The 16,033-nt window shown below is 36.1% G+C and overlaps 1 protein-coding gene across 2 annotated transcripts in view; it reads right to left on the reverse strand.

The window, feature by feature from the left end:
• The window catches only part of PRKCE (protein kinase C epsilon), a 318,791-nt gene that overhangs the window by 13,266 nt on the left and 289,492 nt on the right, over positions 1–16,033 (reverse strand). For both annotated transcript variants that reach the window (XM_087717691.1, XM_087717692.1), the window contains 3 exons: positions 10,311–10,449; positions 8,866–9,054; positions 4,588–4,734 (listed from right to left, as the gene is read on the reverse strand). In XM_087717691.1, the coding sequence (XP_087573817.1) occupies positions 4,588–4,734; positions 8,866–9,054; positions 10,311–10,449 (475 nt within the window). The remainder of the gene's footprint in view (positions 1–4,587; positions 4,735–8,865; positions 9,055–10,310; positions 10,450–16,033) is intronic.

Below are 16,033 nucleotides of genomic sequence, written 5' to 3' on the forward strand. Positions count from 1 at the left end.
ACAACCTTCAAGATTCTTACGAATCACGTAAAAATAATTGCGTCAAGGCACACATTAGTACAAATCCTGAACTGGATTATTTGTGATGTGAATTCAACCAGTAGACCACAAATACTTGGTCAAACAGGAAAACCAGTCAAGTGAGTTATTTACAGAAGCACATTGGGAACACCAAGCACATTCAACACTTTGTAGAAATACAAAGTCTCTTATTTGGAAGGGGGAAAAAAAATCCCTGACCATCTTTCCTCAATAATCTGAAAAAAAGAGGGGAAGTCTTAGAGGATACTATGAAAAAATGTCTTTAAAATCTTTCTCTTTTGAAATAAGTAAGAAAAAAGAAGGGAAACTTTTATTCTGATATAGCAAGAAGGACATATATTTTTATACAAGATCACTTGCAGAATGAGCAAATAATAATCCATGCACACAATGCAGGTTAATCTTCCTTCTTGTAATTTTCCTGATAAAATGGATTACATGTCCACCATTTCAAGCTAGCATGAGGAAAGTGATGGCAATTGTAGTGGAGTAGGGTGAAGAAGCAATTTAGGAAGAACAACTGCAGACATACCCAGCACTTAAACCCTACAAGGATTTCCATACTGGGGATAAGAGATACCAGCTTGAAACTCTGAGAGTTGTAGTCCAAAACTACAGGTGGAGTGGAAGGCTACAAGTTGTGTTCTCTTCTGGCAGCATCTGAGGTAATTTGGGAAGCTTTACATTGAACTTCTGCATCTGCAAAACTGAAGGTGCCGTCCCCTATAAACATTTCACTATGTTAGTGGGTTACAACATTTTGCTCAAAAGGGCTTCCTTCTGATCAGAAATTTATAGGATTGTGCTCAAATCAAGCCATGGTTTTGTGGCAGCAATTCTATGCAGGATTATTTGGGAGTAAATTCTAGTAACACTTGCTTTTCCCTTTCAAATGGCACAGATAGGGTTGCTCTGAATATTCATTGGCTTACAGTAAGTCTGATTAAGAAGTGTTCTCCTCAGGTCTTATTTCAAATTTCAAATGATCTATATGACAAAGAGTTCAGTGGAATTCTTTTCTTGAGTTTTCTGACGAACTCAAACAGCCCTCTTGTCCTTCTTTGTTGCATTTAAGCAAACGATCTTAAGAGCTTGTCTCCCTGTTCTCTGAAGAGTTTACTCATGATTGTAACTTCAAGGACCAGTTGTAGGTCCCTTCATTCAATGCTGCTGTAACTTCAAACTGTCACTGAATGAATATGAATGAATGAACACACACACACACACACACACACACAGAGGTAGTCCTTAACTTATGACTATTCATTTATTGAAAGTTATGATGGCCTTGGAGAATGTGATTTACAACATGCACTTTTGACTGTTGCAATGGCAAAAAAAACCCACATTGGCAAATCTGGATTTGTTTAACAACCATGTGATTTGCTTAACATCTACGAATGGCCATGAACACTTAATGACCATAATAAAAACCATCCTAAATTCATGTCTGATTCAATTTGCAATGACTTACAATGGAAATTCTCAACTCAATTGAGGTCATGAGTTGAGGTCTAACTTGTATATTCTTCCTAGCATTTTCCTGGCAATTGCAGGAACCACTTTTTTTTTGGGGGGGGGGGGATCAACCAAGTTATCCAAAGAGATACATAAAATGTTGGGGTTTGATGAGGTTTGATGAAAAAGCAATAATGGAAAGGGGTTAGGAATAATCATATTTACAAGTGATGTACACAAAATTAAAGCGAACTGGATATCCTTAATCAAATTACGTAGAATTGTTCTTATTTACAGTATAAAAAATAATGCTCTGGCTATATTTCCAGGCAGGAGATTTATTTATTTATTTATTTATTTATTTATTTATTTATTTATTTATTTATTTATTTATTATTGAATTTATATCGCTGCCTATTCACACATGGTGACTCAAGGCGGCTTACAGAATATAAAACCTCATTTAAAACAATGAAAATAATAAAAATAATAAATTAAATTAACATAATATAATAAAATCACTCTCCACCCTCTGCCCTGGCCACAGCAAATATAATGAGCCATTTAATGGGCTCCATCCCGCTCCGGATTTCCCAGGCCCACTGGCAGAACCAGGTCTTCAGTGCCTTCCGGAAGAATGTTAGAGTAGGGGGCATTCTAATCTCTGAGGGAATGATGTTCCAGAGAGAGGAAGCCACCATAGAGAAGGCCCTTCTTCTGGGTCCCCACCAGGTGTATCAGGAGATAATTTGGAATGTCGGATTTGGTAGAAGAAAGGTAACTTCTTTGTGCTCTGGGCAATATTCTTCTGTGATTTTATGCCATAAGTAAACATGTTAATCTAACATAACCCAATTAATATCTCAAACAGCAGTAGCAGATTAAAAGGCAATAATTAGAGCAATAGATCCCTGAACAGCCTCCAGCAAAGTCTTTGATTTCATAAAAGCTGATTACTATTTTTTACAAAGAAATCTAGTATGGGTTTTTAAAAATTCATTTTTCAGTCCAATACCCCAGTAATGAATGCAGATCCATCTGTATTCACTCTCCTGTATTTCAGCCTTAACACTGAGCACATATCATTGGCCTATGAATTACCTCCCTTTCCCTTCATTATTCTCCTTGACATCCCAAGTATCTAGACTTCAGCCTAGAGAAGTATCCCTAAGTCATGGAGATGTTTAGTGGAAGCTCCAGCTAACTAGACACTTATGGTATATGCTGAGAGTAAAAACATAATGGAAGCATTTAATTGCCTACAAAAAATGTACACTTTATTTCAGTTATTAGCTGGAGAAGCAACAAAAGTATAAACAGAAGCACAACACTTGCTTCTGTGTTTATCCACTTCTTCCCTCTTTTCTTGCAAGTCTGAAATCAGTGCTCTACTTGACTATTATTAATTTGGCCAAGAATGAGAAAATGTGAAGTAGAAATAATAAAATAATGCACACATAAAAGCCAGCAAGTAGCATATTTCATCCTCAGAGGAAAAGAGGGTAACAATACGAGGAAATGCAAGTTTTTTTAAAACTCTATGTTCAATTTTTCTCAGTCTGGAGGAAAAAGAAAGCTTTAAGTACTCCCACATTTAAATGGTATTAATAGATTGGCTTAAAATTAAATAGCTTCACTTTATTTATTTATTTATTTATTTATTAAGAAATTTTATGACCACTCAATTCACTCTTGGTGATTCTGGATGGCTTACAATAAAACTCCAATACAAAACCCAATAACTCCCTATCCCCAATGTTCAAAACACATACAAATAACAGACAATAGACAGCTAGAACTGAGTGAGAATAATTCAAATTGTGACAAGGGAACAGAAATGAGCCCCCACTTGAATATGAAGGTTATAATCTCTCATCATTCAAGATTTCATGACTGTTTATCTGTCAATGAGAACTCTTTCAGATGTGCATAGATTGTTAGGAAAATGATATTGGACATTTGTTGATGAACACTGGAAAATATATTCTTTTGAATAACTAAAATATATTTTGTCAGTACTATATATTAACAATATTAGGATCTTGAATAAGAAAAGAGACCATAAACTGGATTTCATTACAGCACCTGCCAAGTCTCCAGTGAATCAGGACTAAGGAAAAAAACAGTAAGGTGATTAAAAAAAAATTAACCCACATTTATTGCTTTGTAAATAACTCAAGGTGTTGAACATACTAATACTTCCTCCACCTCCTGTTTTTCCCAAAACAAAAAAATTATATGCAGTGAGTTAGGCTGAAAGAGAGAGTGACCGGCCTAAAGTCACCCAGTCTGCTTTCATGCCTAAGGTAGGACTGGAACTTGCAGCCTCCTGGTTTCCAGGCCAGTGCCTTAATTACTACACCAAACTGAATGTCTTGAGTTTTCATAGAATTAGAATTTATTTATTTAGAAAATGTATATGTCTGCCCAGTCACTAACAATGACTCTGGATGGCTTACAAAAATTAAAAACCCAATATACAACAACAAAAAAAGAACAACATACAACAGTAAGAATTCAGAGTTACTAGCAATGTTACTTAACAATCTCAGTCAATTTGAAACAAGAGTTTAGCATCTAGCAATGTATGACAATGTATGACAGTCGTAAATATGATTCCCAATTGATGCAGGTATTGATATTTTACATGAAGGGATACATATCCAACATGAGTTTTGGATACTGAGGATACTTTCACATATTTAGATTAATATGTGAAGCATGATTATCTTAGCTGTGTTTTCAGTAACAATAAAGTGGCGCAAGAAAACATGTTGACTTATCATTCCATAACACAAAATTAATGGTTTTAGATATAAAGGTTATCAAATGATATTGGCAATATTATCTGTGATTTACTTTCAAAAACCAGATAGCATAAGCACTTGATCGTTCCACATTCAGTGTTTCATTAACAAGTATGACACACAATTCTAAGGAAAACAATTAATTCACTTTCTTTGGTCTAGCAAAAAAATTGACCACGTAATCAGTTCTATTGCACTTTTGCAACCTTACTATCATAAAGGTGATCAACCAGTTTTTATGTTACTCAAGTTCTCTTGCACAACTCAGATCAATACTTACAATCCGAGGTTTGAAGGGTGGCTTAATTTTCCTTTGTTCTAGAAGAACCCAGTCAATTTCTTTGAAGAATGGATGCTGTTTAATGGCATCTTCACCGTTCTGAGATGCTACACAGCCCAGGCGTTTGTTTGGGTTTTTTGTCATGAACTGCAGGGAAAACAAATAACCAACTTCAGTTACATAGTGGAAAAATTGTATAAGGTGGGAAGATACAGCAAGACAAACTCTGGGAAAAGCAGAAACATCCTGCAAAATATTCTATTTGCATTAGTCTTTCTGATGCCTTTCCTAATTCAGTAAAGTTTTGAGCTGTCTGTTATTATTCTATGATAACTGCAGCAGTCTTTATTTCAAAACATTATATAGTAATAAACCACAGCAATGCTTAAATCAGATTAACATGTACTTAAATCAATGTTATGTTTTACTGTGCTTTTTATTGCATTCATATTTACATACAGGGCAGTAAAATTTTAATATATCAATGAGTCAGAAAAAAAGAGTGTGTTTGGTTAGTATAATAGTGTAGACTATGATCCAAATGCTGTACAATTTTTGAAGACAAGAATTGGCAGATTCACTAAATATTTTTTTCAAAGCTGAATGTCACCATTTTACTACTCTTTATTAATGGAAACATAGAGAGCATATTGTTTGATCACTGAGAATGCAAACAATTGACAGATCTATAGCAAAGGAATAGACAAAGGTTGAACAGGCCCATCCAAATAAAACAAGCAACCTCTGGTATTTTCTTTTAATTGAGATTGTGAAATCCAAGCTGAGCTACTCACAAAAGAGCACACTATGCCATCTAAAACTGGGGCAGAAACACAGTATATCTGGGTGTAACAAATGATATAGATAAAATTGATGGTTCAAGAAGACGAGTATGAAGACTCAAACCAGAAACCACAGTAGAACCCCAAAAAAACATTAACATGTGTTGTAAAGGGAAAAAAGAACAGGCCAATGGCCACAAATACATTTTAATCAACACAAAATGTGTTCGACCTAAACAGGATTGAAATGAAAAAGCTGCTATGTTAATAACATCAACAGTAGAGAAGCAGGATTGAAGAGCAGAATCCTTAGAGCAGTGTTGGCTAACCTTTTTGTCGTTGCATGCTGAAAGCACTTGTGGTGTGAGACAGTGTGTGTACTTGCACCCATAAGGCAAGGAGCGCACACATACGTGGTGGAGCTGAGCTGGGGTGATAGCTCGTGTGCCCGCAGAGAGGCTCTGCATGCAACCTGTGGCATGCGTGCCATAGGTTTACCATCACTGAACATTTTTTTAAAGAAGAGAGAAGCTAAAGTTATCGGTGCAATAACATTGCTGGATAAAATTCTCAGTCTTTCTTCTCACTTCTGAAAGGTTTTTTTGTTTCCCTCCTACTCTCTAAATAAGTTAAACCAATCCAGGCTTTAATACTCTTAAATTTTATTTTATTTTTTTTTTAAAAAAAACTTCCTCTCTGTACTTGATGGGAAATTACACTAATGTTTGGTTGTTTGCCAGCAAATTTCAGTGGTACAATCTTAGTGGTCTCTGAATGCTGCAAGAAAGGTGATAGGGTAGCTTATGCATCTCGCTTGCCAAGACCTCTCATAAAACCTGTAATACAGATTTCCTTTAATCAGAAAAGAAGACAACCGAATCTACGTTTTTTGGAATGCAAAGCATATTTTCCATTGTGAAACTAAGGCTCCTTTATTTCTCATTTTGTCTTATTTTCAAGAGAAATAATATTAAGCCTTAAAAAAAGTAAAAGGGGTTTTGGATTCCAGAGTCATAAGGTGTGTAAACATTCTAAAAATTAAGAGTGGTGTCTTTCATAAAACCTCAGAAATTAATAGAATCTCCATTGTCCCAGCACTGAAGATCAGTTCAGAGAAAGTAAACCTCAGATTTCCCACTGTTGTTCCTGCCACCCTCCCCAAGTTTCAAAATATCTTCAGTTTTGGACTCTGGATATTTTTTGTTTGGAAATTGTAAATAAACTGCAATATAATAGTGCAATAAAATAAATAAAATTGTGTAGAACCCCAAAATCATTCTGCCAAAGCTATACAAAATACTTTTAAAAATCTTTAACAGGATTCCAATTTAAAGTGTCTGAAGAACAAAGCCCTCATCTAACAGTACAATGTAAGGAAACAAAGCGTTCCAAAGCTAATCCCTTGTTAATATTCGCCAGTCAAGTACATAGACGCCCCTCCATTTCCTCTGTTTTTCCTGCTCTTCGGCTAATTCATACTGCTAAAGAACAAGATGAACAACCCAAGTTTCAAACATTAATCTAAGCCTGAAACTCACCCCAATGGAGATCTGTTGTTGTAAGATGCTGTTTGTATGGTGGGTGGGAAAAGCCATCACATTATTTCTTTTCAGAGTAAAAAATCCGATAACAATCTATATGTTTTAAAATGACTTTATGGATAAGCCTTCTTAGGTAAAGGTTCCCCTCACACATATGTGCTAGTTGTTCCTGACTCTAAGGGCTGGTGCTCATTTCTGTTTCAAAGCCAAAGAGCCAGCGCTGTCCAAAGACGTCTCGGTGGTCATGTGGCCAGCATGTCTAAATGCCAAAGGTACACAGAACGCTGTTGCCTTCCCACCAAAGGTGGTCCCTATTTTTCTACTTGCATTTTTACATCCTTTCAAACTGCTAGGTTGGCAGAAGTTGGGACAAGTAATGGGAGCTCACTCCATTACGCAGTGCTAGGGATTCAAAACACTGAACTACCAACCTTTCTGAGTGACAAACTCAGAGTCTTAGCCACTGAGCCACCCTTCAAGCCTTCTTATCGCTTCCATAAATGATAGAGGAGACTTTCCTCTATCAATAGATCTCCATGCCATTGAGGATCCCCAGAGTGTTGTCTTCCAGAGACCTTCTATAGTTAGCAGAAGGTTCAACATTCTAGGAATTCACTATCTGCATATGGAGGACAGCATGAGGATGGTGAAACAAGCATGCTCATCCCTTTCTCCTCAAGGTGTCAGTGAAATTCACTGAGAAGGGCTCATTTCAAAATGTAAGTAACTATGAGGGCTAATCTTATGTATCATGCAATTAAAGAAACTAAAGCTGTTTCAAATTCTATTCCACATATTCTTCATCTCCCAATAAGTTCCTCCAAGATTCTCTAGGCTGATTGTACAGCATACTTTTACTGGAATTTACTGGGGAGACCAGCTAATTTGCATGAAATATCTCTACGGCAATGCTTGGATTGTCTGACTTTTGGTGGGTTCTAAATAGGAACTTTCCTGGCTTTATGTTCAAGTAAAAACATCAGGTTTGCAATGCGTTTTTATTTTTTAAATAATAAACATAACTGGACTTGGACTATCAGGGTACCAACATTCAAAGCCTAAACTCTCAGGAAACTGATATGGTTACATCCCCATCCTCAGTCTGAGCTCTCATTCCACATAAAGCCTTTTTTAGCTGCTTTGGGAAGAATTGCCCCTAATAATTTATTTTTCCAAAACAGTTCTCACTAGCTTGCTGATCTTTCCTTCTTGTGCAAAGTCAGAGTTGTTTTGGCAATGTAAGGAACAGCATGAGGACAGTTAAATATACATATATGGCTGTTATGATATTTTGTTTTGAGCAAAGTAGTGTTATTTCAAGGAATTAACTGGGAATTAACTTTTGGTTAGGAACTGATCCATTGAACATAATTTCCTTGTAGAACCGACTCATCTTAAAATAAAGATATGAAATGTATTGAAACTAACTTCATCCTTATTTTGCCATCATTTTTCATTTTTCAAGATGAAGAATGGTCTGCGAACAGTAACCAATAAATTCTAATTGATATTTGCCCAGAAGCTGTGGGGGTCAGAAACATAGGATCATCTCCCAGAGAAATCTTTTAAGTTAGCATGGTGACGGATCAGAATGTCATTTTGTTAAGTATCTTTTGGATTGAAGCCCATCTGTGTGGGACTTGCATCCTCAATTGCATAATTCTGTCTCTATTTTAGCCAATCATACAATCTGAGTATTCAACTTGACAAGGCACTTCAGTTTGCTTGGGTTTTTGGTTCTTCCTGAAACATGATTCTCAAGTGCAGGCATGTATACAGATATGCAGATGCAAAGAACACAAACATTTTGCCTCTTTCCCACAAAAGGCTTAATTCATCCCAGAACCCTGTATACTGACAATGGCACTCTGAACTGTAGTTGAACTCCCAGTGGTGGCTGTTTCTCAAGTGTTCTAGGAAAACTTAAATTTAAAGAGAAAAATAGATAATCTTACAGCTTTCAAAATGCTGACAGCTTCTTTGCTAAGCCATACTGGATATAGCACATCATCATGTAGGATAGACTCAAAGAGGTCATCTTCATTATCAGCTTCAAAGGGAGGTTGTCCAGCCATCATTTCATACATGAGAACCCCCAGTGCCCACCAATCTACAGAAGGACCATATTCTAATTCCTGGAGGATCTGTTAGGAGAAATCAAGAAAAAGAAAGAGAGAAATTAATGGATAAAAATGCACATGAACAATTTATTTTGCCTACTTTTGAAGAAGAAAGAATTCATAGAAAAACCACAAAGATGATTAGGGGTCTGAAGGTTAAACTATATTATGGTTGTGGGAACTAGGTATGCCTAGTCTAGTGACGAGAAGGACTAGGAGTGACATGATAGTAGTCTTTCAATACTTGAGGGGCTGTCCTAGAGAAGAGGGGGTGAATCTATTTCTAAAGCACCTGAGAGCAGGTTAAGAAGTAAGAAGGTGGACGATGTTAAAGAGGGAACTAACCAATAATTAAAAAGAAATTTCCTGACAATCAAAACAACTAATCAGTGGAACTGCTTGCTTCCAGAAGTTATAGGTGTTTTATTACTGGAGGTTTTCAAGAAAAGATTAAACAACCATTTTCCTGGAATGGTATAGGGTCATGCTTAACCAGGGGTTTGGATTAAAAGACCTCCAAAGTCCCTTCCAACTCTGTTTTTCTATGATTATATGGAATTATTTTTTAAAACCAGTTTCAATGAAACACACTTGGACTTTAAATTAAAATCTATAAATTCTTTGAAAAAGTTTCAGTGTGTCACAATTTCTGCCCATTGTTTATCAGTAAGAACGCTATTCTACCCATCCAGTATAAGACACTAAGCCTAGTGTCTATCAATGAAGCTGAATGAAAATAGATTTACATGAGAAAAGAAAATGCAGTTCTTCACTTAGGATACTGTTAACTTACAGAAGTTCCTATCAGGTGATATGATTAAATCTGATGATGGACATCACTTAATTGTACTGCAAAGAAAGCTAGCAAATTCATGTGAAAAAAAGATTGAAAAGTCACTGATTCTTATGGATCTTCAGAGGGAGACGCCTGCTGTTAAACTCCTATCATGGTTGTAAACTTTACTGTTGTTGGCTGTAATATGAAAAAAATACTAGAAGAAATAGGCCTTCATTGTGCTCCAACAGAGTTTTTCCTGGTTTTCCTCTGTTTTATGTGTTTCATGGAATTGTTTTCTGAATGGTATTGGAAAATTTGTATGGCAAGCACACATTAATCCTAATTTTTACCAAATTTGTATTGTGATGTACTATAGTCATCAGCATACTCAATCCTAAATAGTATTACATAGAAAGTATTTGATTTGAGTTTTTCATGGAGGGATAAGTAAATTAGCATCATAAAAATAGAGTTCTATACACTTCAATGCATACTATTATACCTCTGGAGCTATGTAGTCTGGTGTTCCACAAAAGGTAGTAGTTGTTACTCCATTCAAGATTCCTTCCTTGCACATTCCAAAGTCAGCCAGTTTGCAATGACCTTCTGCATCCAAAAGAATATTGTCCAGTTTCAGGTCCCTTGAATAAGAAACAATCAAGAAGTTCTTAGCAATAAATAAAAAGGGTGTACGTGAATATATTCCCTGTGAAGAGAAATAGGTACCTTTTCCATATTCTAATAGAGAGATACAAGTGTTAAATAGAGAACGTGGAGTACTCTCAAACTATATCCTACTTCATAGTATTTTAAGATATCCTCCCAAGGAAAAGTGTGATTTTTCTACCTCTTCTGCAAACAAAGTGTATTTTTCTCTAATTTGCCTGGGTATTTATTTATAGGTGGAAAATGTCCCGACAAAACGTAATTTGTAATGTTGGATTTTCCCCGTTACCAGAGGGAGCTCCCTTGTGGAGTACTGTGAATCCATTACAATGGTAACTCCACTGCGCTGAGCCATTTTACAGCAATACAGTAGAAGCCATTTGAAGGCACAATAGGTTGTATTGTAACAGAACACACACCCTGAGAGGTGTCTTACCCCCAAAGTATTTGTTTCTAGAGAGTAAGTTATCTGTATACCAAATTTGTATGAAATTGCTCGAGGCATTATAGAGTTATGCTGGAACACACACACACAAACACAGAGAGCTAGCTTTACATATATATATATATATATATATATATATATATATATATATATAGATAGATAGATAGATAGATAGATAGATAGATAGATAGATAGATAGATAGATAGATAGATAGATAGATAGATAGATAGATATATATAGATATATATAGATATATATAGATATATATATATATATATATATATATATATATATATATATATATATATATATATAGATATATATAGATATATATATATATATATAGATATATAGATATAGATATAGATATAGATATAGATATAGATATAGATATAGATATAGATATAGATATAGATATAGATATAGATATAGATATAGATATAGATATAGATATAGATATAGATATAGATATAGATATAGATATAGATATAGATATAGATATAGATATAGATGCAGAAGTCACATAAATATTTGATATGATCATCTATACCATGTCTATGGCTTTATGCAATGAGCAATTGCAGATCCTATAAAAGCTAACTGCTAAGGGAAATATAGTTTCATTATTATTTAAAACTTTTCTTTTTGGGTTAGAAAATCAACAGTTGATGTCCTGGGAAAGTTGGAATCAAATAACAGAATTGCCTATGAAAAAAAGGAACCTACTTATCACTATTATAATCCCATAATGTGCACACACAAACACACATAACACAGACACACAAACTAATTTCATCAGAAAATTGAGGGTTTTTAAAACACTTTGGAGTCAGAATTTTATGAGCTAAAAGCTTCATGAAATCTGCTCAAAGGACCAGATATTCTATTAACTACAAAAATATAGCACACTTTTATCAAATTGTGTGTTTCAAGGAGACCCCAAGAAAACCGCTACTAACACAGTTGCTACATAGTATAAAGTTAAACAGATTTCTGTAAATTTGAATGTATAGTTTCTATTTGTGTACAGTTCTTTACATAATTTAAATAAAATAGTGAATGCGGCAGATACCAAATTATGAATAACCTTTCAGTACTTCGTAAAACCTCCAAACATTTCCTGTAGCACAATGAGAATTTTTCTATTCTTGTTTATCATTGTTTCTCCCCCTCTTCCTTGCAAAATTCTTCTAGCTCAGAAATATTCTTAGGTCTCCTTGCATCCATTGAATATTTGAGGTCTCAGTGACATTGAAATCTGGGGCCATGAAGGCCATTCCAAAACTTTTTTTTTTCCTTTCCTGCAACTATTTTAAGGTTGAAATAGTTTTTAGTTTTAGTTTCTTCACTGGATTAGGACATTAGCTTCAAGGATAAGGTGATATTCTTCCCTTCCCTCACATAATATTTTCTCTGCCACTGGCTGCCATTCACCCCCAAAATATAGTAGAAACATCTTCATGCTTGACAATTAGCAAGGTATTCTTTTTAAAAATTTCACCTTTCTCTCTCTCAATGCTTCTTGTGTAGTTGTGATCAAACAGTTCAAATTTTGTTTCATCTGCCCAAAATTCTTTGTCAAAAATCTTTCAATTTGATCAGTTTTCATTTGCATATCTTTTCCCTTAATTTGGTTGCTGTATACTAGGGGTGTCATACTCGATTTCATTGAGGGCCGCATCAGGGTTGTGTTTGATCTCAGGGGGCCAGGATGGATGGCCCAGCTCAACATCACTTGTGTTGGGGGTACCTATGATGGCCCAAGTGCTTTCCCAGAGAAAATGGGCTCCCAAGCTCCATTTTCAGCTGTGATGGCCTTCTGCAACCCTCAGGAAAGCCACCTGCAGCCCTCCCAAGCTCTGTTTTCGCTGGCAGAGGCATTGTGGGTCAGTGCTTTACTGTTTCTTGGGCAGCCCCATGGGCCAGATCTAAGCACCGATGGGCTGGATCTGAGCACCCTGTGGGCCGGTCTGGCCCCCAGGCCTCGCGTTTGACACACCTGCTGTATACTGATGACAAGTACCAGCCTTTAAATCTGTATCCACAAAAGCGCATAAAGCTGGTAGCTTAGAAGAAAGTAAAAGATTTTTCAAACATTTTAAACTTGGAAATCAAACGAGATAGGTTAAAAAAGCAAAAGCAAATTCTGTTCAGTGAATAATTTCAAGTGATAATAAACAATAGTGAAAATACCAAATATTTATCAATCGCTTGAAGTGGTTGAGGCAACTTTTATGTAGGTGCTATAATGTTTCTATTTTTCTTCTCTCTGTCTTCTATAGAATATATTCTCTAATATGTTTTTAACAGTCTATTTCTCCATTGAAGTTTTAGTGGGTTTAAATAAGGATAAGGTGAATTTATCCAATGATAACTTTATCTTTGAAAAGCATCTTGCTGTTTTATTAGCTAAAAAGGTATCTGACCATAAGCTGTCTTGCTGTAATTATAAAGCAAATAAAATAAAAGAAATGAATAGAGGCAGCGAGGTGTAAGTTAATTAATTTTGCAAGAAAAACAAAAAAACCTTAATCCTTTGCTGTAAAACAGCTTATTTTTTATTTGAAGAATGGCACATGCTATGGAACAATGAGATAGAACGCTTAAAATGTAAGATTAGACAGGTCTTCAGAGACCATATTTATTTATAGACATTATTGCTGAGTTTACATTCAACCCAGTTGTAAAGTTTAATTTAACTTATCAGATACACCACTGCTGGTCCAGTGCTAATTCGGTTATTTTGAATCTTGTAAATAAAACAAATACAAGTGTTGAAAAATAACATACCTACTAACTGGGATTCATGAGCAAAATTATCTCAGGTCACACAGTGGTGGGATTCAACCAGTATAACAACCAGTTTGCTGAGTACGCTCCGCACACACACAGTGTGTTTGAACACAGCCCTAAAACTTACCTTCTACTGCAGCCCCAGTGAGTAAAACAGCTGAGGTGTGGCAACCCGCTCAACAAAGGAAATATGAGACAGACTAGTGCAGGAACAGGTGGGTGGGACCAACTGATTGCCGGACCTACCGGTTTGCCTGAACTGGTCCAAAAACAGCTGAATCCCACCCCTGCCAACACATTTTGAAAGCGTTCAATTAGTGGAGGTGGCATTACATAAACCAGAGTGTCCAGGAATTTTGAACTAGGCTGATTCTACTCTAATTTTTAATGAAAAAACAATGAAAACAAAGCATACAAACTTTCCCAGGTTTCATGCTGATATTCTATTACATGGAAGCATACTAGCACCTTGTGGGGTACTATATAGTAGTGGTCAATGTGTCAAATAGAATCTATTCAACATGAAACAGCCTTTGAGGAAATGCAGCCAAATATTATTTGGTTTCTTTTCAGAAAGATGAACCAGTAGAATACTATTGGTTAAGAACTAAGAAATCCAGCCAAACTTAACAGAATTATATTCTCCTTGTCTAATTCCCAGCACAGCTCCATCAAAGTGACTAAAGCTGACTCCTTCATATAACTAGATGCAAATCAAGACTGAAATGAATCAGGATTCCTCTTGATTAATGATCAGTTATCAAGATAAACAACTAACACTCTAAACAGGCTCCTTGATAAAGACCTCATCAGGGTTCTTCAGAAAAAAAGGTAAAGAAATTAGACAGAAATAGATAGATGATAGATAGGCAGACAGACAGACAAATAAATATATAACAAAGTGAATCACTTTGAAGTTAAGGGAGAACCTTGACTCATTACTAAAGCACAGTCTGCATTGGATGGACCTTGACTTTGAAAGTACCCTTTACTTCATATGGAGATGTGAAAGCATTCCGGCTTCGAGGGGAGGGGCTGCCGCCGTCGGGAGCTAAGTAAAGCTCCTGCCAGGACTCTGGTTCGTATATCTTATAAGATCTATAGATATCTCCCCTTTCTGGCAGAAAGGGGCAGGGAGAAGGTCAGTCGTTAGGATCTCTTTGTAATTCATAGCTTTTTTTTTGCTGTGAATGGAGAAGAGGTTCAACATTAGCTGAGCCTTTACTCCGGCCAGTTTTCCGCGCTGCTTTTTTTTGCAGCCTAGGCAGATTGCCTCCCCCCCAGGACAAAACTAAGCTATTTAAAAGCCAATTCGGGCGGGGAACATTCCCGAGGAACTTTCTCTATTACTATTTAAAATACCAGCTTCAATCTCACAAAAGGCTCCCTTTCTTCTTTTTTTAACTGCGTCACAAGATGGCGATCTCGTAGCTTTTGTGCTTGATCTGACGCAGCTAGCTGACCCTACCCTCCTGAAGGCTTCTCCGTACTAATTGCTAAAAGATTATCTGAGGGGAGCACAGACTTTGATTTTTGGCTCGCTGGACTGCTTGTCTTTTATTTTTATTCTGGAATGGCTCCCAAACTTAAACAGAAGCGCCTCCTTAATAATATATCTCCAAAAACTGCCAGGAAGTCGCTACCCTCGCCTCCTACACCCTCCACGGGAGATTTGCTAACACAAGAATTCCTTCTTAAAACGCTTAATGATTTCAGACAGGAGATTAATCAACTGATTTCGGATTTATCTGATGAATTTGATGCTAAAATTGCTCAGGCAAAGCAGGATATAATCGGAGTAATGACAGTAATGACAGATTATATTGCTGAAACGGAGGACAAATTGGAACTTTTGGAAGAAAGTAACCTTAATCTGATATCAAAAATTCAAACGTTAGAACAGGAAATTGAATTTGCACAAAAAGAACTTGTCAAATTAAATTATAACAAGTCTGCCTTTGCTATACGTGTTAGAGGGCTGCGTGAAAACCAACAGGAGAATCTGAAACAGACATTCTTTGAGGCTTTCAGCCGCTTGGTGGGAAGTCCGGGACTTAACTTTGATTGGCAGATTCAAAGAATTTACCGCCAGAATTCCTGGGTAGCAAAACAGCGACAGCTTCCGAGGGACATAATAATATACTTTACTACAAGGGAATCTAGAAATGAGATAACACAGAGGCTCTACGGAAAGAGGTTGAGAATTGACGGGGACGACTTGATTGTTTTTAAGGAGATACCATTTCAAATGTTAAGAACAAGGAGACAGTATGCTTTCTTAACCGAAGAACTCAGAAACTCTCAGATTTCATATAGATGG

Source organism: Thamnophis sirtalis, unplaced genomic scaffold, assembly GCF_051295495.1.
Source record: "Thamnophis sirtalis isolate CommonGarterSnake01/CBP01778 unplaced genomic scaffold, rThaSir2_p1.2 scaffold_6, whole genome shotgun sequence".
In the NCBI taxonomy this organism is placed as follows: Eukaryota; Metazoa; Chordata; class Lepidosauria; order Squamata; family Natricidae; genus Thamnophis; species Thamnophis sirtalis.